Source organism: Athene noctua, chromosome 2 (genome assembly GCF_965140245.1).
Source record: "Athene noctua chromosome 2, bAthNoc1.hap1.1, whole genome shotgun sequence".
In the NCBI taxonomy this organism is placed as follows: Eukaryota; Metazoa; Chordata; class Aves; order Strigiformes; family Strigidae; genus Athene; species Athene noctua.
In genome coordinates this window covers 116,400,705-116,421,477 of record NC_134038.1, presented here as the reverse complement: position 1 = coordinate 116,421,477, position 20,773 = coordinate 116,400,705, and the positions used below count along the sequence as shown (strand labels likewise).

At 41.8% G+C, this 20,773-nt stretch overlaps 1 protein-coding gene across 3 annotated transcripts; it reads left to right on the top strand.

The window, feature by feature from the left end:
- Positions 1 to 6,563: 6,563 nt before the first annotated feature.
- On the top strand, positions 6,564 to 15,734 carry KLF6 (KLF transcription factor 6). 3 transcript variants are annotated; one of them, XM_074899966.1, is made up of 4 exons: positions 6,564 to 7,067; positions 10,014 to 10,461; positions 12,330 to 12,453; positions 12,873 to 15,734. In XM_074899966.1, the coding sequence occupies exons 1-4, from the start codon at positions 6,966 to 6,968 to the stop codon at positions 12,922 to 12,924; spliced, it is 726 nt and encodes a 241-aa protein (XP_074756067.1). In that variant the 5' UTR covers positions 6,564 to 6,965; the 3' UTR covers positions 12,925 to 15,734. The 3 variants fall into 3 exon arrangements, with proteins under 3 accessions (XP_074756067.1, XP_074756066.1, XP_074756068.1); XM_074899965.1 differs by having other exon boundaries at positions 10,014 to 10,587; XM_074899967.1 differs by lacking the exon at positions 12,330 to 12,453 and having other exon boundaries at positions 10,014 to 10,587.
- The last annotated feature ends 5,039 nt before the right edge of the window (positions 15,735 to 20,773 follow it).

The window sequence follows — 20,773 nt, the reverse complement described above, 5'->3', positions numbered from 1 at the left end:
ACAATAATGTGAGCATATTGATGGGGTCTGTCTTGGGGCTTCCACAGCAAATAGTAATTTCCCTGATTTCCCATGCACGAGGCTCAGTTTTGACACTGACTGGGACTAAACCCAGAGCACTTCAGTGGAAACTCAGGATTACTTCATCATAGTCACTTGCTTTTCATTTCCTTTTCCCTGCTGATCTTCCGAAGCTACCAGATTTACACTGATGTGAATGAGATCTGAATCCTGCCCACTGGCAACACTTACTGAAAACAGGAAATAGGATATTTCAAATAACAATAGGTGGGAACAGTGAGTAAAGGTTCACTATGTGGTAACGGTGCTGACTCTTTAATGACTATGTTTATTTCCTTGTGTCCCAAAGAAGGCCACAGTTCATTTTGTTCTCAAATATGTATATATGGCCATACGTATATCAGACACTGTATCTAATTCTGCAGTTTATGTTAATGGCGGGGGGTGGAAATCAGCACTGACTCCCACTTCTCATAACAAGAGACGCAATTAGATCGCTCTCCTGCGCCATGGCACCAAACAAACAAGTTGCAAAAGGTTCATCCCATGCCCTGTTAGTAGGAAAGCTCCCTATTGTTGCAGCAACAGTGAGGCAGGTTTTTTTCCCCCCGTGCACCACAAAAAGGGGTACTGTGATACGAGAGAGAAACCCTTTACAAAACTCACAACCCACATAATGTACTTGATATAAAGTCAGAGCAGAGACGTTATGAGTTGGAAAAGATACCGAAGGCTACGTAGCTCATTCCAAGCAAAGGTCTGCCGTTCTTGGCTGAGGCTTCCACACAACTCCTTGTCTAGTCTTGCCGTGATTAATTCCCAGAAAAGGCAGTTTCACAACCACTCCAAGCAAGCCAGCCCTATGTCTAATTGGCATCCCTGCTTAGAAATACTTCTTTGCATTCTTCTATGAAAGTTACAATCTAATTCTATATCCTTTTACTAAGCCTCACAAGCAGCTAGTGAGATGGTCCAGCTATTTCCAACAATCATTAGTCCTCCAGTTGTTCACTCCACAAAACGATTGGTTCGTGTTGGGTTCCTTTTCTCATAGCTTCCAAAATTGGTCTGAATTAAGTTTCACAGCTTAATGCACTGTTAAATAACAGTCACCAATTAGGAACAGCAAGAAGGAAGAAATGGTCATATGAAAATGATAAAAATGCCCAGTGACACAGGATTTGGTGGTTTGGTTTTTTTCTTAGCTCAAGCTGCTTTAACATACCATTCTTCATAGCAATTTCTACTCCTCCACATGGGGAAGCAGCCAGTAAACTTCCTAAAAGCTGACGAGTAACTTGGCATCAGACAAGTCCCAGATCTTCATATTTGCTACTTCTTTATGGGGACATTTACCCTAAACCCCATCTTTTCTAAAGATGCTTTGCAATGACAGTGTGCTTTTCTTTTTTACTTATTGCTGGCATTTAGAAAGAAAGGCTTGGAGGGCTACCTCATTCTTTAAAAAAAAAAAAAATTTTTTTTCTCTTCTAAGAGTAGAAATTCAGATCTTCTAAATTATGAAAGATTTTATGCACTGCTAGAAAAGTCATCCTAAAGTTCAGATACCATACAAATGAAAAGTGTTAACTTTTTAAAGTGCAATTTTTATTTACCCTGTACAGGATGAGTGCTTTTAAATACTTTGAAAACCTGTAAGTGATCTTTGCTATATAAGAATTCAGTTAGGACTTATAACTACTAATAATACTCTTGTGTACTATTAAGCAGACTGTTCAGCTGAGCCTCTTGTGGAAATAAGGTCTAATGTTTTGCTAATACAGTCACCCAAGAAAAAGCTGAAAGAGAATATATGCTTTGTTCATAAATATGTCCAGCAGCAAAGCATCAGGGAGGAAGAAGACCTATTTAAAGCAGAAAGACAACACCGGCACATGAGGAAACAGATATAATAAACTGGTTGCAAATAGGTCAGGAATTAGAGGACCATCACTCATTATTACAGCACTGAGAGACAGAATCACCCTTCCAATGCCAGTTATGGAAATGGAAAATGTAATTGCCTTCAAGGTGAGAATACACAGACTTAAGGAAGACATTCTACAGTACATCTGTCTGAAAAAGGATTGTCTGTCGATACCTTTTGTTCTAACGCTGTTTCTGGGTGCTGATGACAATCACAGGGCAGTTCCCAGAGTGCTACCTTCTCAATGACCGTTTAGGCAGATCTAGAGTTATCAAAGTGAAAACAGGAGCTTAAAAGCATGAACTCCAAGGCTCTGTAAGAGGTAAACTGTAGAAACGACACAGCTCTGAGTTTGGTCTGAATAGTGAAAAAAAAAAAAAACCAAAACAAAATGAAAAAAAAAATAACCACAGCACCTCTCTTTGACTCAGTTGTGGGTCATTGGTTCATGTTCTGTTCACATTAGCTAATGACAACAAATTTTTCCCTCCATTCTGGTTAATTGCTTACCAGTATTTGTAGGACAACACATTACCTCTCCTGACTGTTTTCTGTGTCTGCTGAACAAGTTCAGTTCACATTTACCTAAACTCTTCCTTACTGTATTTCTGTCCTTATTTCTTTTTTTTTAATTCTTTTACCTTTCACTCTGTCTTAGGATAGGTTATAGTCTGAAATGTAATTCCCTAATTTTGCCAGAGTGACAGATCAGGAATCACCCCACTTGCTTGCCTACTCATAACAGTTCTATTTATATATCCTCAAAGAGCATTTACTTTATCTATGGTAGAATCACATTGCATGCTAGTTTTCGATTTAGCAACTTACCACCTCAGAAGCAGATCATTTCAAGTAGTGTTCTCTGCTAACCAACAATGCTTTCACACACTTGACACTCTCTCTTTTTTTTTTTTTTTCCCCAAATAAAGTCCATTTATCCTAATCAAACCACAAGCTATTGATTCCTGCTCATTTCATCTAACCTCCCTGCATCTGGCCGTACGTGAACCATTTTCAGGGGTTTTTCTCCTCTTCTTACTCTCAGCACTGAATACAGTGCAGAGCAAGTTAATGTATCTTCTAAAAATGCACAAATATTTTAAGAACAGAACAGGTGCTCCCCCTGCCTCATGTGGAGCTCAGCCCACCTGGAAAACACCGTCTGTCACCCGCTACACCCGAGAGCAGATTTTCCAGGAACAGTCCACTACCCCTGACAAAAGCGGTTACTACGGAGAAGTGGTGGGGCATTTAATGTGGCAATACTGCTTTTCAGACAGAACCTTACGAAATTTAATGAACAAAAAAGATAAATAAAGCACACAGGGCTTTTTTTCTCCGCACATATTTGTAAATCAGCGGTCTTAAAGGGGTAAATGGGATGATTATCCAAAATTGTGGACAGTCCTACTTAAAAGCTGTTGTGCAACTCTGCAGGCAGAGCACCAACATTTGGAATAATCCTATGTAATTTGTACTAATTTTAGCTACTTTTATAAATGACCTAGATCATACAGAGTTAAAAACACACTGAACATTTACAGGATGGGAAGTAAATCTGTGACTACCGCTACATAATCAGAGGCATACATACTGTATTAGCTGTATGGCAGTCACAAGCCATTCACCCAAGAGCTGTATTCCCTCCCTACCCGTTAACACTGCCCATTCAGCGCAGATGCTTCAGCATCCTTCACCACTACCAGAAATGGACAGCTCTCTGCTCTAAATCAGGTGGTCTCTGTCTCTGGTTGGCACATCTAAATAAAGTGGTGTAGACCCAAGAGACTGACTGATTTTGGTTTGGTTTTTTTTCAAAGTTAGAAGACGTTTTCTTTTAAGGTTTTCAAGGTTAATTCCACCCTGCTGCATGATTAAAAGAATCCCAGTGGTATAAAATGGATATTTGAAATTTTACTACTATGTGTAGCTTGAAGAAACTCATTAGGGACTAAATTATACCTTCAAGTATCTCCACTAGTCCATTCTTTCATTTTCTTTCACTTTGGGGCCTATTAAAATTCGTCCTAATGTTTATTGTCCTCCACAAGACTACAATAAATTTCCTTCAGCCCACACGCTATCCCTTCATTCCACCTGGCTGCTGTTAGTGCCAGCAGCTTCCCCTCAGCTTGCGTTCCATGGAACAGCCTCCTAAACCACAGCATGTTATTGACTCACCTTTTCATTTTAATTCCTGATCAAATATATACCGGGTAAAAACATCACGTCTGTTTACTTCACTCTACACTGCCTTACACGTTCTTTCTTATCTGGGATTGACCTTCCATCCTAATGATGCTTTTTGTTATTTAAGATTAAAATTTGTTAATACAGTTGTAACCTAGAACTAACACATTCGGTAACACTTATGTCAATTTTCTTTTAAATGCCCATTGATAATGGCATAATCAAAGCCGGCATTTAATCAGGACATAACTTAAATAGCTTTTACTGCACCATAGTCACATCTGTGCCCTGGTTTTCTTTGATTTGCTTTATTTTTTCCTACAGCAATAATCTTAATCCCACTCAACCAATCATTGACTGGCAGAAGTGCAGAAAACCTTGTCAACTAAAAATGCATTTTATTAAAGGACCATTCTTTTTCTTTTAAATATTGCATCTCTCTGAATTTACATCTGCTATCTCCACTTGTCCTTCACTGGGAGATACTGTTCGTCTGAAGATAACCATAGAAAATAAGATTCTTATGCTTCAAACTCCACATGGGCACAGTACCTCTCATCTGGTCTCTGACAAGCCTAGACCTCTCTTATATGAAACACAGCTAAAAAGGGGGCAAGTGTAAAATAAAAAGTGGGCAGTTGCATTCACCATCACTATGTTTGAAAAGAAAATTTTCTCCAAGAGGGAGCAGGTCAGTTAAACAAACACTAAGGATTTCCAGAGTTATGTTACCAGGTTATATTTGACTGGAGCCCACACCGCATTTCAGGCCACAAAATATTTAACTCTGCAGAACTAAAAGCAGGCTCAAGGAAGGTGTGTAATTCATCTACTTGAGGGCTTTTTTTTTTTTTTTTTTTTTTTTACTTCTGCATTTTTTTCAGTTTTGGCCACAAGTAGACACAAACCCATCTGCACTCTCTGTTGTCCACAAGGCAATTTTAGATATATATTTGTGTGTTTGGCCACGTGAAGCCAGGTGAAGAATTACTGACTAAATCCACAGAACTAAGCTCACTTGATTTTAGATGTTTTGAGTCTTCAGCACTGGCTTGTTTTTCTAAATGTAAAATAATGCTCCAATTGACCTTCAGCTTTTTTTTTCATAGACACAGGAAAACCCAACTATGAACACCAGTTGTTTGTTTATGGAATCGCCCTATTAATAGTTTGAGGGGCTAGGGGATGGAAAGTTAGACTGACATTTTCACACCTGTGATCACTAGCTCACAGAAGACAGTAGGCAGAAGAAACAAACATTAAAGACTTTCATTACCATCTGTAGGTAACCAGCAACAGACACAGGCAGAAGCGGGGAAATGGAAATAACAGATATTATGATGAAAACATCGGCGGAAAATTGTAAGCCCTTTAATAAAAAGAAACACATTAAGAGCGTTGTTCCATGTGCCGGACACTCCTTTGGAAGGCTAAGCACCACATTCTTTCGAATTATTTTACAACATCCTTATCGTTGACAGGTCTAGTCTTAAAAACAGCTTGTGCTCTGGTACCAACATGCAAACACCTGTGCTTAGGTGGAAGCGGGCACCAAAGAACGGACTTTTCCTGGAGAAGCAGTGCCCAAGGGTGCGGGCCAGGAGCGCACCAGCCCCCAGGGCAGCTGCGTGGCGCAGGCCCAGGGAGGGAGAATTTGTTGGGCAGAGCCCCATCACAACCACCGCCTTGCCCTGCTGCAACACCCGCTGAAGCCCCAACAAGGGTCTCCGCCGTCCCTTGGAGGGCAAATTAAAAAACCCAAATGATTACTTTCGAGCTTTCCTGCTCGCTGGGAAAGCGTGACCCAGGCGTCTTTCCCAGGGGGTGTCTTTTGCCTGGAAGCCTTGCGGGGAAGGTGCCACGGGGTGACCCCCGGGCGAGGCAGGACACCGCGACACTGTATGTACGTATGTATGTATGTATGTATGTATGTACGCACGCACACCCCCTTCACCCCTCGGCCCCTTCGCAGCGGCCGCCTCCCGGCGCGGGCGGCTCCGCAGCGCCCTCTGCGCCCGCCGCCGGCACCGCAGCGCGCGGCCGCCGGCTCCCCTCCCCCGCGCGGGCGGCTCGCTCGCTCGCTCCCTCGCGCGCGGCCGGCCCGCTCGCACACACCTCCCCTCCCGAAAAGCCAGCCGCTTCCCCGCTTTATATACCCTGCTAAAAATAGCCTGCCGCCGGGCTCGCCAATCAGGAGGGGGCGAATTTCGAATCGGGCCAATGGCGGGAGCCGTCACGGCCAGGCTCGGTCACGCCAGGAGGAGCCGCGATGGCTGCGGCGCGGCGATTGGGCGGCTCTGACATCATTGGCACGCGGGGCGCGGAGTGCGTGGCGGAGATTGGGCCGCGGCGGCAGGCGGCGTAATGGGATCACGCGGGGCGGGGGAGGGCGCGGGGGGCGGGGGCGGCGGCGCGGCCGGGCAGAGCTTTGAATAGGGAAGTTTTGCAGGGGGTTACATTCGCAGTCAGCGCCGTGTTTGCAAATATTGGGTCCGCTCCTGCGCAAGTGTCCTCCGCCGGCCGCGGGAGGGGAGAGCCGCCGCGGCCGCCTCGGGAGACGTCCTGCCTTGCTGTGCAATTAAACTTTGCATGAAACTTTGGGTCTTTTTTCCTCCCTAAGCTCCTCAAGGAATTAATAGATCTCTCTATATATACAATTTTTTTTTTTAATTTTTTTTTTTTTTCTTCTTTGGAGGAAGGGGGGGGGGCTTGGAAACTGAGAGCAGAGGTTTGACACCCCCCCGCACACACCCCGCAACCCCTGCACATAAAGGAGGCATCTGTATTTTTGGTAACCAGCACTGACTTTGTTGTTGCAACTTGAGACATGGATGTGCTCCCAATGTGCAGCATCTTCCAGGAACTCCAGATTGTGCACGACACGGGTTACTTCTCAGCCTTGCCGTCCCTGGAGGAATATTGGCAACAGGTAAACGAGGATGTCGATGTTGTTATTGTTGTTGTTGTCGGGGTTGGTCTTGTTTTTTGGTGGTCTTGTTTTGGTTTTTTTTGAAGCCGTATTAAAGGATGAGCGGATTAAAAATAATAATAAATAAAAAAAAAAAATCAACAAAAAAACCCACCCAAGTGTCAGCAACGAGTTTGGGGAGAATTAAGCACAAATGCGTAGAGATGTTTTGAAGCAGGTGTTTCGGCTTTAACTAAGACGGCTTTCTGGGGAGGGAAGAGTCCCGAGGTGAACGTAAGGAGCTGCGCATCTCCGTCTCGCCTTACCTACCGCCCGGCCCTGCTGCGCGCCGGGGCTGTCAGCCCGGCGGCGGCCCAGCCGCCCCGCTCCGCTCCGCGCCCGCGGCGGCCCGGAGCCCCCGCGCTCCGCTCCCGCCTGCTCCGCTCCACACCGAGTCCTGGCAAAAGTTTTGCGCTTGTACCAGGTCCAAACTCCACAGCTGGGTCTTGTCATCCGAGCTCCCTGCCTTGGCCAAGGGCTGCTTTTCGCCCCTTGCTGTGTTGGTTTTTTGTTTTGTTTTTTTTTTTCTTTCTTTCCTGGCGGTGATGGGGGGAAAAAAAAAACCCTACAGGAGTGTGTGTACGCATATCTATGTGTGTGCGTATATATATATATGTACATAATGTAGCTGTTTCCCAGCGCAGGGAGCCTTGCAGAGTCCGTGAGTTGTCAGTCATATGACAGCGATCCCCTGGTGCTAATTGCCTTGGTCGGGAAGGAAGAACGGAGGATCCTTTCCTTTAATGGACATATTTTGTTGCTTTTCTTTATTTTTTTCTTTTTTTTTTTTTTTACATTTTTTTTATTTTCTCCCCCTCTTAATTTGATCCAAACACCGGGATGGCAGGAGCTGCGGCGGCCGCTGACATTTTCTCGTTAGCCCGGCTGGGCTCGGGGGGGGCCGCGGGCTCCGCTCCCCAGCCGGGAGCTGCTCAGCCCGGAGACCAGATCAAATACCTGCTGGCTTCTCAGAAGGACGAAGGAGCCCTTCCGAGAAGGTTGAAATGCAAAGTGTTACAACCTTCACATGCCTACTAATTGTATGCAATGCCTTTTTTTTTTTTTTTTCCTCTCTCCCCCCCCCCTTCCCCTTTCAGAGAGGCAGCTTCATAGTACGTGATTGAAATGGAGCTAAGTAGTTTCCTTCAGGCATTTGGGTTTTTGGCGAAGGGCCAGCCCTCGTTCCCTGTAGCCTTCAGAGGCATTTAAACTCGGAGAGAGCTTCACTCCGGTCCCCATTACTAATATACCTAATGAGGAATTTAAATTAGCTGGGAATATGAAAGTTTAACGAGATCTTAATAAACGCTTTTTTTCGTGGAAAATCAGTACAGTATTGTGCTGTCTCTGTCTAAACCTTTTTTTTTGTTTTAATGTGTATTGCAACCCAGTTACCTAATTGTAGACAAATACATAAATATTATGTGCAGCAGTGGGTTTGATTTTGGGGTTGTGTGGTTTGTTGGTTGTTTGGGTTTTTTTCCCCCTATTTTTGCCCACACTCTTAGCCTGGCCAGAACATGTGACCCAGTTTACTTGAGCAGTGCTGGGGGAGAAAGGAGGCTGCTCCCATGGCGGCTCTACTCTTGGACAGATGGGAAGGGGCTACGAGGGGAATGTGTGGCATTTGGGATCAGGTTTTGCTACAGGGCATGAAAGAGATGATCTTGCTAAAATAAGTAGAGTTTGGTATGGAAACTTGGTGTGTCCATTTTCTGTGCAAAGCTTCCCTATGAATCGTTTCCTATAGTGGAAAGAATAATCCCAAAACATCAGCTTGTTGCCATAACAGTTCATACCCTCTTTTTTGTTCTCTGAAAATGGCTAGAAAGTCAGCAGGGTGAATTGCAATTGAAAACCACAGCTTCACCAGTTTAGTAGGGTGGTTTTGTTTTTTGTTTTGTTTCGTTTCATGGAGTAAAGGGGAATGTTGTTGCGGGGGGGGGGCGGGGGGAAGTTGCCCATGTACTGTTACATGTATATTTGAACAGAGTACTTTCTTGGCAGATGGTCAGGGTTTTAAAAGGAAGTCTCCTTTGGCATTGCGTGAAAGAAAGAGAGAGATGACTCATACAGTTGCACTCTTGGCCAGTAGATAAAGTTCTTGTTCATTGTGGGACTCCCAGCAGGACCTCAGAGTCATTTCCCGTTTTGCATCCTATAGAATAAGACATTTCTATTCTGGAACTTTTTTCTCCCCTCTCCTCTGTTGCTAAAGTTCCCCGTGTTCCTCCGAACACGCATGGGAGCAGTTCGAGTTATGTGGTGTTCATGCCAGGGCACTTGGAAATGACATTCTTTGAAAGTCGAGTGTGCTGCGTTCTCATGCACAGGAAATGGGAGGATGTCTGCTGCTCCATTGATGTCCCCAGAAGACGGGCCGGCAGCTCTGCAGCCATGCTGAAATGTGGCTTTGTTTTCTGACACAGCGTTTGGGTTTTAACTGCGTGTCGGCGCACATTGTGTTCAGTTGGGTCCTTTCAGCCTCGTGTTTGTGTGAGAGAGATACAAAACAACTTGAAATTAGACGAGCTGCAAGAGCAAAGTGTAATTATTTGTTGTGATTCTCTATGGTCCTTTTCAACATCAGCCTACTGAAAACACAGATTTTATGATGAGAGTGATGATAATTTGACTGACTCATTAGAATGCTATTTTGGAAACCAAAGCTGACTTGCACCTTCAGCTGTGCGTTTGAACTCCTGCCCAGGTCTCGAAAACCGATTTCTTTTCATCGTAACAGTCACCTAGTTATGGCTGGAGGAGCCTTTAATTTGTTTTGAACCTAGAAACCTCAAATCGAACATACAACATTCCTGCATGGTTTTTGAAGTGTAAAATACAATCGGGTTTATTTTTAAGCAAGCTTGTAACTTTTCTCTTTTTTCTTCCTTCTCTTTCACCTAGACATGTTTGGAGCTGGAACGGTATCTTCAAAGTGAACCCTGTTATGTTTCTGCATCTGAAATCAAATTTGATAGCCAAGAGGATCTCTGGACCAAAATTATTCTGGCACGTGAGAAAAAGGAGGAATCTGAACTGAAGAACACGTGTGTCCCAAAAGAGGACAATCTTACTAGTCAGAACTTAGAGACCAACAGTTTGAATTCTGACGTGAGCAGCGAATCTTCAGACAGCTCTGAGGAGCTCTCGCCCACGACAAAGTTTACCTCTGACCCTATAAGCGATGTTTTAGCCAGTTCAGGAAACTTGAGTTCATCTGTCACTTCCACTCCCCCTTCGTCTCCTGAGCTGAGCAAGGAGCCTTCTTCCCAGCTATGGAATTGTACGCCGGGTGAGTTGCATTCACCAGGGAAAATTCGTACCGGTACCGCTGGAAAGACTGCAGAAAAAGGTACACCCGCCAATGGTGACACCTCGCCAGATGGCAGAAGGCGTGTTCACAGGTGTCATTTTAACGGTTGCAGGAAAGTTTACACCAAAAGTTCACATCTGAAAGCACATCAGCGCACTCATACAGGTTAGTAACTGTATGCTTATTAAGAGTTGGCAAGTACCGTAGGGAATACCCCTGATGGTGGTGGTGTCACGGCATTAAACAATCACTGGGTGGGAGCCCAGCTTTGGAGAGATGATGTAATAGTTGTAGAGGCTTACCAGCACGGACAGCGTCTTTCCTCATTCTCTTTGTAAGCAAGCTGAAGCCAAGACAGTTGGTGATAGATTAGTCTGCTGTCACAGCAAGTAGGAGCCACTCATCTGAACGGGCAATAGTCAGGCAGCTGCAGCAGCATGCGGCCTTCAGGAGCAAAGGTCTAGCCAAAATAGATGCTAGACCCTTGTTGAAGTTTATTTCTGAAGCAAAAGTGAGCTGAGACTTTCTTCCAAAAAAGGAACATCATATCCAAAAATTGGTCAGATCACTCAAAATACTGCAAGAACTTGTTTTCATGGATCAGTCTACATTGGGTCCATTCAATCAGGCGTCCCAAGGCCTTGACTGTATGAAGCATAGCTATCATTGTAAATCATTTAACAGTTGTGTGTGCCATTGTTAATGGCAAAAATCTTGGAAAGCCACAGTATGTTGTAGTCCTTCTAACATACCTGCCTAATTGGACTTAGAAATGTATGATTTACTGTATAATTTCATCAAAACACTGAGCAGCAGCATTTTATTGTTATGGAACCTGAACTAAAAATAACAACCTTGTGTGTTAGTGGGAAAGAAATTGAGGCAGATAGGCACTTCAGGGCTTCTATAAATATTTTACGGTTGAAGTACCGTGCTGATTTGCTTGTTTGAGCATTATTATTTGACGTGTTTTTATGACAGCAGTTAGATATGCAGAGCTGCACCTTGGCTCAATAGTCATCGCTTAATGTGAGGAACTGGCCTGGCATTCTTGGTGTACCAGTCCAAAGACCTAGATGGGTTTTTTCCTTTCCCCAAGATGAGAAAAGAGAATTCAAGGAAAAGATCGTATTTTGACTCATGAGCTCAGCATTTTGTGGCTTTTATGGGAAGTCTGAGCAAGCTCAGATGCTCCCATTGTCATGTAGAAGTCAGATAAAACAAAATTATTTCAGGAGGAAAGAACAACTTCCACTGAAACCGTGGTGGTTGAGCAGACATAAATAGCTGCTGGCCTCAGAAGTATTGCAGAACTGTTGTCCTGGTGCTGTCTGGCTGAGAACGTTCGTGTGAATGGAAGTGGTATTTCTTGAATGCTGAAATAGCAATGTTCAAAGTGGTGTGCAGGCTTTTCCAAGAATATGTGGCTCAGCAGAAAGGAGGTTGCATGTTATGCAGATGAGTGAGTGACAGAGGACTTTGATGTAATACAGTAGCCTAATTGCATTTTGGAGCCTAGCTGTGCTGTCTTTAATCACCTTTATGAGGTGAACGATACCTGTTTTGGAGTAAGCCTGCCATTACGGATGAACAGGAATGGTAGAAGGTTGAATTTCTTTGTTTCCTGTGAGCCTGTTTAATAGGTTTGGTTTTTGGTTGTTTGTTTTTTTTTTTTTTAATAAGAATGAGATTATTTGATGTGCAGTTGCAGCGAAATAGTTAAATAGGAATCATGTGGATGAATTTTGCAAGCCTTCTTTGCCTACATGTTCTGAAGCATTCAGATAGGTTAAATAAAATTGGCTGGTTTTTGGGGGTGGAGGAGGTTTACATAGAAAATGAATGGGATAGCACCTATCTTTCTTTGAATGAAGTCATGACTAACGTGTAATCTGCTTTCTTTGTAGGGGAAAAGCCTTACAGATGTTCATGGGAAGGGTGTGAGTGGCGTTTTGCAAGAAGTGATGAATTAACCAGACACTTCAGAAAGCACACTGGTGCCAAGCCTTTTAAATGTAGTCACTGTGACAGGTATGTGACGGAAACGCACCTTTTAAATTAGTTATTTTTAAACCTTGTTGGAAAGTGAGTCTAGGCTACTTTTTACTTGTGAAGGAATCATTTGGGAATGCAACTGTGTCTGGTGCATTAAGGGATTATTGTATGTTTAGACTGGGAAAAACCTCCCATTTTACTAATCATTGGGATGTGGTTTGTAGCTTGATGTGGCAGATGAGTGTGTAGAAATCCCTAGTGTTACCACCCATCTGCAGAGCTCCTGGGTGCCCACAGACACGTTGAGTGCCTCCGTGTATCCCGACAATGCCAAATCCCTCCTCCACCAGCTGTGTTTTGGAGTAGCAGGGCAAGGGGGGTGCCTCACCCACACGTATCGCATCGTGCGTGCCAGCAACTGTGGGATAACGCACAACCTGACTCTTGCCTTGCAGGTGTTTTTCCAGGTCTGACCACCTGGCCCTTCACATGAAGAGACACCTCTGAATGGGTCAAGAGGTGAATCCTGCAGGCTAAGAGGCGTCAAGGTTGAAGAGCCTTGAGCAGAGGGATGCGTGTTCCAGCCAAAGCATGCCATTTTGCACCCTACCCAGTTGCCTCCAGGACCTCACTTCCTTGAAGGTCTTTTGAGGGCTAATAAGTCATGTAAGAAACGGCATAGCAACCGCGGTGCGTGATGTTTGGGGTTTCCTGGACTCATACACTGGTATCTAACCTTCTGAGTGGCTCCTAAGCCTTTGCCGTGAGCATGTGCACTGAGAATGTTAATGATTGGGCGACTGTATGCGATGAGGATCTCTTGATGACTGTATGCTGAGGCACATTTTTTTTCTTGTGGTTGTTTTATAACTGTAAGAGAAAAAAAATAGTCTGAATGTCTTGTATGTGAGGAATATCTCGTGAGATGGGACGACCACCAATCATTTCCAAGGGGTGGGGGGAGGGGTGTCTGCACCTTTTTAGAGGGAGAATGGAGAGGGGAAAGGGGGGAATAAAAAGAGTCAGGATGCCAGAATGGAGATGGGGGGACCTCCCCGTTCCTGTGTGAGAGGAGCTTTAGGTGTCTGGTGCAGCTATTAAACGTGCAATGTGTCAAGTAGCTTGTTTTACTTGCTACAGAGCTCATTTGTAATCCATTGTATAAGCTGTGTATTTACAAATGTAACACAACTATAACTTTTCATTATAATACAAAGGTTATTGCATGGTTCTGGGGAACTATATGCTTTTCCATTCTTTAATCAGGACTGCAGTTTTGATTCCAGTTAAGAGCAGCTAAAATACAATTGGTCTAATGTTACATAATGTATGGAACGTGAATAATTTTTTCTGTTGGGTGGATAAAACCACTATTGGTTAGAAACTGATTTTTCTCATGCAGCTAATTTTTCTCTTATTTATGCCTTGAGGACTAACTTCTGGTTTTCTAGCTGTTAATGCACTGTTGACCTTAATAATGGTGCCTTATGCAAGTGACCTTCTCTTGTAGGGGGTCTTATACAGGGGTATGGGTGATGCATGCTTTATTAAGGCTCTCTTTTCACCTGGCATTGTACTGTATCAAATGTATAATATGAGGGGAAAAAAGGTTACTTCCAGGGTCCTCCTTCACAAAGACAAATATAGAGAAAAGTCGTTCATGTCAGTACAGTATTTGTTTAACTTAGACAATTTGACTGTGTTACAGTATAATGCATATGCCAATTGAATACCTGACCAGTTCTGCCACCTTGAGACTTTTTTTATATTGACCTTGCACAACAACTGTGTATATACACACCCCAACCGTACTTAATATGTCAAGTTTTCATACATATTAAAGATACAAAAGTATTAAAAGATGTATTTGCTTAAAAGGCACAAGTTTCACATCTATATATCTAGCTATCTGTTGGTCATACAGAAAGAAACTATATTACTTTTTTTTTAAAAGTGGGCGGAAAAATAATTGTGTATGTATATTTGTGTGTACAGTCTGTGTATGTGTGTATATATATAGATAATATATAAATATTTTTTTTAAAAGAAAAAAAATTAGAACACATAGCTAGAAAATGCCACAGCCCATCAAAATATTCCCTCTCCCCCCCGCAATACGGTCATTAAGGAGACAAAGAAATGAAAGATACAGTTAATTAAAATCTAGCATTTTTAGAGGCTTTACCTTTAGCTTAATGGTATGCTAAAGGCTTTGTTGGCATTCAGTCCTCCTCAGACTGCTGACTGTGTTTTGTAGTTATTAGGTTGTCTGGAATAGCGTATCTGTGGCCATTTAAGAATGATATGAACCGAATATTGGCATGCTAAAAGAATATTAGCTGTGTGCAGATGAAGTACACTCGGGTTTTGGCCTTCCAGCTTACTGGAGGACCTGTGAGTGAGCTAGTCGTTGTGGTGGTTGAGCTCTAATTTTACATAGTTCAGCTAAAATAAAGACTGTTTTTTCCTAGAGTAGAAATAGTCTGTCCAAAAGCAGTATTTCTTTTTTTTAAACCAGCTCACTACAGTCGATGCAATGAAACACGTGACCGGTTTCTTTTTCTATTTATTATCAGTCTTGCTTACTATGCTAATATTTTGGTATATCTTCCTGGAAATGTATGTAGATAAGTGGTTTAAAAAAAAAGTATATGCAAGTGATCTGGTTTTAAGGAACACACAGGCTTAATTCATTCTCATTTCATTTTTGGTTTAAATTGCCTGAAAATGCACTTTTTTTTTCTTCCCCCCAAACAAACAAAATTTCCCAGAAAATGAATTTCTATTTAGGGTTGGGTTTTGTTGTGTTTTTAACTCCTTGTTTGCATTGTCCTTGGCTTAGCCATAATTCTTATTTAAAGAAAAAAAAAAAAAAAAGTAAACAAAAGCAAAAACAAACAAACAGAAAAACCAACCCCAAACAAAAAAAAAAAATTAAACTTGCACTGGCTTGTCTCAATTGTGAAATACCATCAGACTTGTGTGGATGGGGTGGGGCTGTGTGCCATATGTCAAATGCCTGTAATTTTCTTAATAAGCAAGTACATTTTGTTCAGGTGATAACTGAGCCTCAATCAAGCTGAAAAATAAAAAAAATAAAACATTTTTGCTTGAAATTTAAGAAGAAAAAGTTTCTATTAGTGAAATTTCTTTTTTTGTTTTTGAAGCACCCTGTTATCTAAAGAATCTCTTTGTAAGATTTTTGTAAAAATTTTGTTTTACAAGATTTTATTTGAAATTGTTTTTTGCAAGATTGTTATATTTCTGTATGAATGTATTTTTTATTGGAATAACATAAAAAGAAATTCTTATCAGCATCATGTGTCTGGTTTCATCTTTCTCCTCTCTGAAGTCCTACACACCAAACCATGTCAAGTACTATGTCGATGCTTTGCCTTGAATCACCTAGTCCCGGGTACAAACACTTTTGGGTCAGATTGCTTTGTGGAAGACAAACAGTGATGCGAAAATAATTTTGGTAGTAGAAACTAAAAATTCTTCCATATCTGAAAAGCTATTGTCGACCTATCTTTTGTCTCAGCTGAATAAATAGTTAATGTGATTGCTACTGCAAGACTGCACCTTTATTCCAAATCATTTGTTCTGGAGAGGTGAGTGCACGTAGGACAAGTTCTGCATGTGGGAAGGATATTCAGTGGGCATTTAAAATGAAGGAAAAAACCAGAAAGGTTGTGGCTGGGCTGGAGGCACCTGTCCTTAACTTTTACTGCAAAGTACTGGTCTTTGAACATCCCCGGTGGATGGGGAAGCTGCCTGAAACCTTGCAGGTGTGGTTGTGGGAAGGAATGCAGAGAAGGAACCACATGAGATCTGTCTGGCCCTGATGCACAAATCTGAGTCTGCTATAGGGCTGACCTGACCCACATGCTGGTGGTGACCTTCAACCAGCCAAATGCAAGTCTCTGTGAACTGCGTTTTTTCAGAGCAATGGCTCTTCAAAGCATGCCTGGCATGTATGCTGGCATGGGACACATGCGGAACTTGTTTAATGTTGCTTTGTGGCTTCTGCTTTGCTCATGCTGGTGTTAAAAATCTAAGCACTGAGTAAAAACACTGGCAGAAAGGGTGGGTACATGCCGAGAAACTTAGAACATGTGGCTTTAAACATGTGAGTTCTTTGCACAGTAATTGAACATTTCATGGTTTTAGATGAGAAATGGTCTAAAAATGATACAGACAAGAATCAGTAAGCACGGGTTGAGGGAGAAGTAGTGTGGAGAAGAGGCCATTACCGCCTACCTCAGCCCTGCAGTGGGCTAATAAGAGGACAATATGCCTCTATATAGAGGCAAATTTGTGTTCTGCAACAAGAGAGATACCACTTTACCACGGGAACAGTATCTCACACAGTGAAACACAGTTGTCTTCTGGGAAACTTAGTTACAGTTGCAGTAGAAATAGAAAAGGCTACTGAGGTTTCGAGATTGTGACATTTTGCCGCCTCATCTGTATACCATGTAGAAATGGAAATATTTTTAAAGAACTGAGCTTGACCCTGGAGGTTCTCCACCCAAATGTTCAATGGGTGTGTAATAGAGTACAAGGATTGGCAAATTTTTGCCTGTTTATTGGGTGTGTGTTATTTAGGGCTGAGTCTTACAGCACCTTCTTAAAAAAAAAAAAAAAAACCAAAACCAACCCACCTGATAGCTCCATTATTATGGATGTTGTTGACATCCCACCCCTGTTTTTTCCTCAGGGAGACTGTACTGAAAAAAACAGCAGTGTTCAGGCAAAAAAAAAAAAAAGAGGCTAGTGACAGAGCTATTGGGCAACAAGGAAACTACAAAGCAGAAAGCAATAGCCATGTCAGGGTTAGTGCATTTCAACATGCACATCTACTGCAGGCTTGCTTAATTCCAGATTTTGAAATGCAGAGCAGATGGGAAAGGATGTGAATTTGAGGGTGAAGAAGTCAGGTGTCTTAGGTATGGACCTGGATTAGTAGCCTCAGCAAGTTCCAACAACTTCAACTGAGGTTAACAAGGTGAAAATGAGGACAGAGCCTGTGAGAAATCATTAAGTTCTTGCGGCAAAGGTTAGATATGGCATGTTTGTGCACTTAGGCACACATATGTACATGCAAAGGTCAAGACGAAGTGGTTAAAATCCCCAAACAGAACTTGTTTGGGTGTTGGTTTGGTTTTTTTTTACTCTTGGGAAAAAATCCTGGCGTACAAGTGGTCAGTGCAAGGAGAGTGTATCACAGTTTACCAATTTATTTGAACCACTATGTATTACAAATACAGCATGACTTTGAAGTTCATAATAGACAAGTGATTGCTATTTTCTTAAATTGGATGTTCATATTGTTTACAAGTTACCATCTTTCTCTCTCTAAACAATATTATGATTTGTCACAAACTGAATCTAAAATTGCTGTGCCTGTTAGAGAATGTTGAAGACAAGCTGTATTTTATTCTTTCCTCTTTAGTCGTTCATAGTACCTCTGCTTTTGTGTCCATCTTTTACCTCTTCCATTCTTCTCAACTTCTTGAGCATTCATTCTTAATTTTCTTTAATTGCACTGAAATCTCTGAGGAATAAAACCAAATGTCTGTAAATTGCACAAACAGCAGCAGCAAAATTACAAACAAGGAGAAGGAAAAACACTATGGTGATTGTTTCAAAAAGCTGAGTGTTACTTATGCAGCATCAAAGGAGTATGTGATCTTCCATGTTCACACAACAGGGAGAGACAACCTTTAATAACGTGAAATCTCCATGGTCCATCCATTGGAGGTCTCCTTTGCCTTGTCTGGAGAGAGGAATTAAGGTAGACTGAAGCAGTAAGGGGAGCTCTAACTGCACAAGAGCGGGAATGGGCGACAAGTAAAGAAGGTTTCCCCTCTGTCTCTTAAAGCATAAAAAGACCTGTATTTCCTCCTTGTTCCTCCATTTTTCAAAAATTCCTTGAAGACAAAATGGCTCAGATAGGAAATCTCTGCAATACTTCTTTCTCAAGCTTTTCCAGCTTTGCTTCCTCAGGTGGCACTGGTTTATAGAGTAGGCAATACCACACCAGTACCCCAGTTCTTTATTTCTCATGACAAGAGATTGCCAGCTGATACCCCCACAGACATCTGCCTGCTTTTGCTTCATCCCATGGGATTGTGTAGCCAAGAGCCATTATCAGATACTTCTGAAATAAAGACTATGACATGGCAAGAAACTCTGCTGAGATTATACAGTCCAAGGCAATAGTATCTACTTTTTTTTCCCTTTAGCTCTTTTACCTCTACGCTGGCTGTTTCATCCCTTATTCATAGTCCCTAGATATATGCCATTTATTTTTGATCAAACCTGTAGCAATACCGTCTCATAACCATTTGAGCTCTTACATTAGAAGGAGGAATGAGCAGATGGAGTATTGCTTTTGCACATAGGTCTACAGAGGTTTAATCAGTCTAGGACTCATTGGAGCTACCCTGGGAAATAAGGGTTTTCAGGTTCATGCATTAATATTGTGAGGCCTTGGTCAAAAGCTCATTTAAGTCAAGGAGAAATTCCTCACTGAATTCAACTTGCTCCAGACACAGTCATTTTTTCATAGAGCTGAACCTGAGGAGGAAGTACATTTGAAATCCATTCAGAAACAAATTTTCATTCAGTGACATTTATGACTGTATTTTGTCCATTTCCCATTGAACATTTGATAGCTGGAGTTTACAAGAGCAAGGATTGCAAAGCTGATTTTTTTTTTAACAGTAATGTGATTTTTTTTCCTGAAATTTATTTTTGATTGCAGACTGATGATAAACCTTGTAATTTGTTCTGCAGTTTCAGTTACACAATAACTGCATAATAATTTTTGTAAGTTATAGCAGTGACTATATTGAACTGTAATGTTTTCAATCTGAATGCCTCACAAATTATTAGCTGAGAAATTATTAGCTGAAGAAATTAACTGGATTTATAGGATACCATAGCAACAAAGGCACCCTATGGCTTTAAGAAAAGTGCTGCATCAGATACAAGCCAGCACATTTTGCTAAAATAAAGAGAAACTATTCAGAATTTGCCATCGAGGCTACAGATTGGTTGCGTTCTTGAAATATAGGTTTATAATTTGTCACAGGAAAAATAACTCCATAAAGCAAAACCGCTAAGGTGTTTTAAGATGATCTATTATGCGGAGGTGTCTAGTGCAGCCATTTTGGATTGGTGTCATGATAGGAAACAGATGGTATATGTGTTTATGTTTAACATTTAAGGAGGTATAGAAAGCAATTGGGAGGTGATGTATTTTGTTAATGGGCGAGTAAAGCCTCATATGTACAGTTAAAATAGAATGTAAAAAACAAGCAACGTTTTTTCAGCACAAATGAGGCAATGCAACAACACGCTTAAGTAGATTTATTTGACTTGTTTCGCTTTAAATAATTTTAATGAGAAATTCTCTAAATGTTTTTGAGCGGAGATAGAAAGTAATCTGGTAACCACATGTCTTGATGTAAGCCAAGCTGTTCCTTAACAGCACTTTCTTTCAATACAATATAAATTTAGCTGGAATTAGCATTGCTGAATATTAGTCCCTCAGTACTGCACTTGCTAAACCTCCATATTCTTTTTATTGCCTCTGTGCATTTCGGAAACAGAGTGTGTGGTCAGTTCTGGACAAAGGCAAATAATTATCTAACAGGGATGGGGAAGGCAATGTATTTGCTGAGTTCTGTAACATAACAAACACCTTGGTAATCATTCAGGAAGGCAGCAGATCTGCACTGAATACAGTAATATATTTTTTCCGTAACGTGCTACCTTTTGGATTTGATTCTGAATATATCAAAAATCTAGTTATGCATGCAAAGCTGTATTTTTCTGAATTTTATGTACTTCACCTTACTGTATGTTATTTCATTTATAAGATTTATCTTTGAACATGCAGTGATAGTCAAAGACTATTGTTCATTTCAAAGCTTCGCTAGGCAAGTTACTCAGTCTTCTGGGTTTTCCTTTATTTGTTTTTGCTAACTATGAAGAGGACATTGAGGGCAACTGGATTTTAATAGATCTTCACTGTAATTAATTATTCATCAGCATTAGAAGTATGAGCAATAGTAGTCAGACATGCAGAGGAGGCTGAGATCCTACTGTGGTGAACCTATGGGGAGAGTCGCTCTTCCATCCAGGTTCTGCCTAATTAGACCACGGCACATTTGAAACTACCCACATCCAAAAAGAGAGAAAGTAGTTTTGCAAACTGTTCTGATGATCTCAGCGGTTTTCCTTTTCCTGGTCAGACAGATAACGTTGTCGAAATTTTACCATAATTCCAGTCAGTCCTGTCTGCCTGTCACAGCTGGACTTATTCCGGACACCATGCAGAACACTG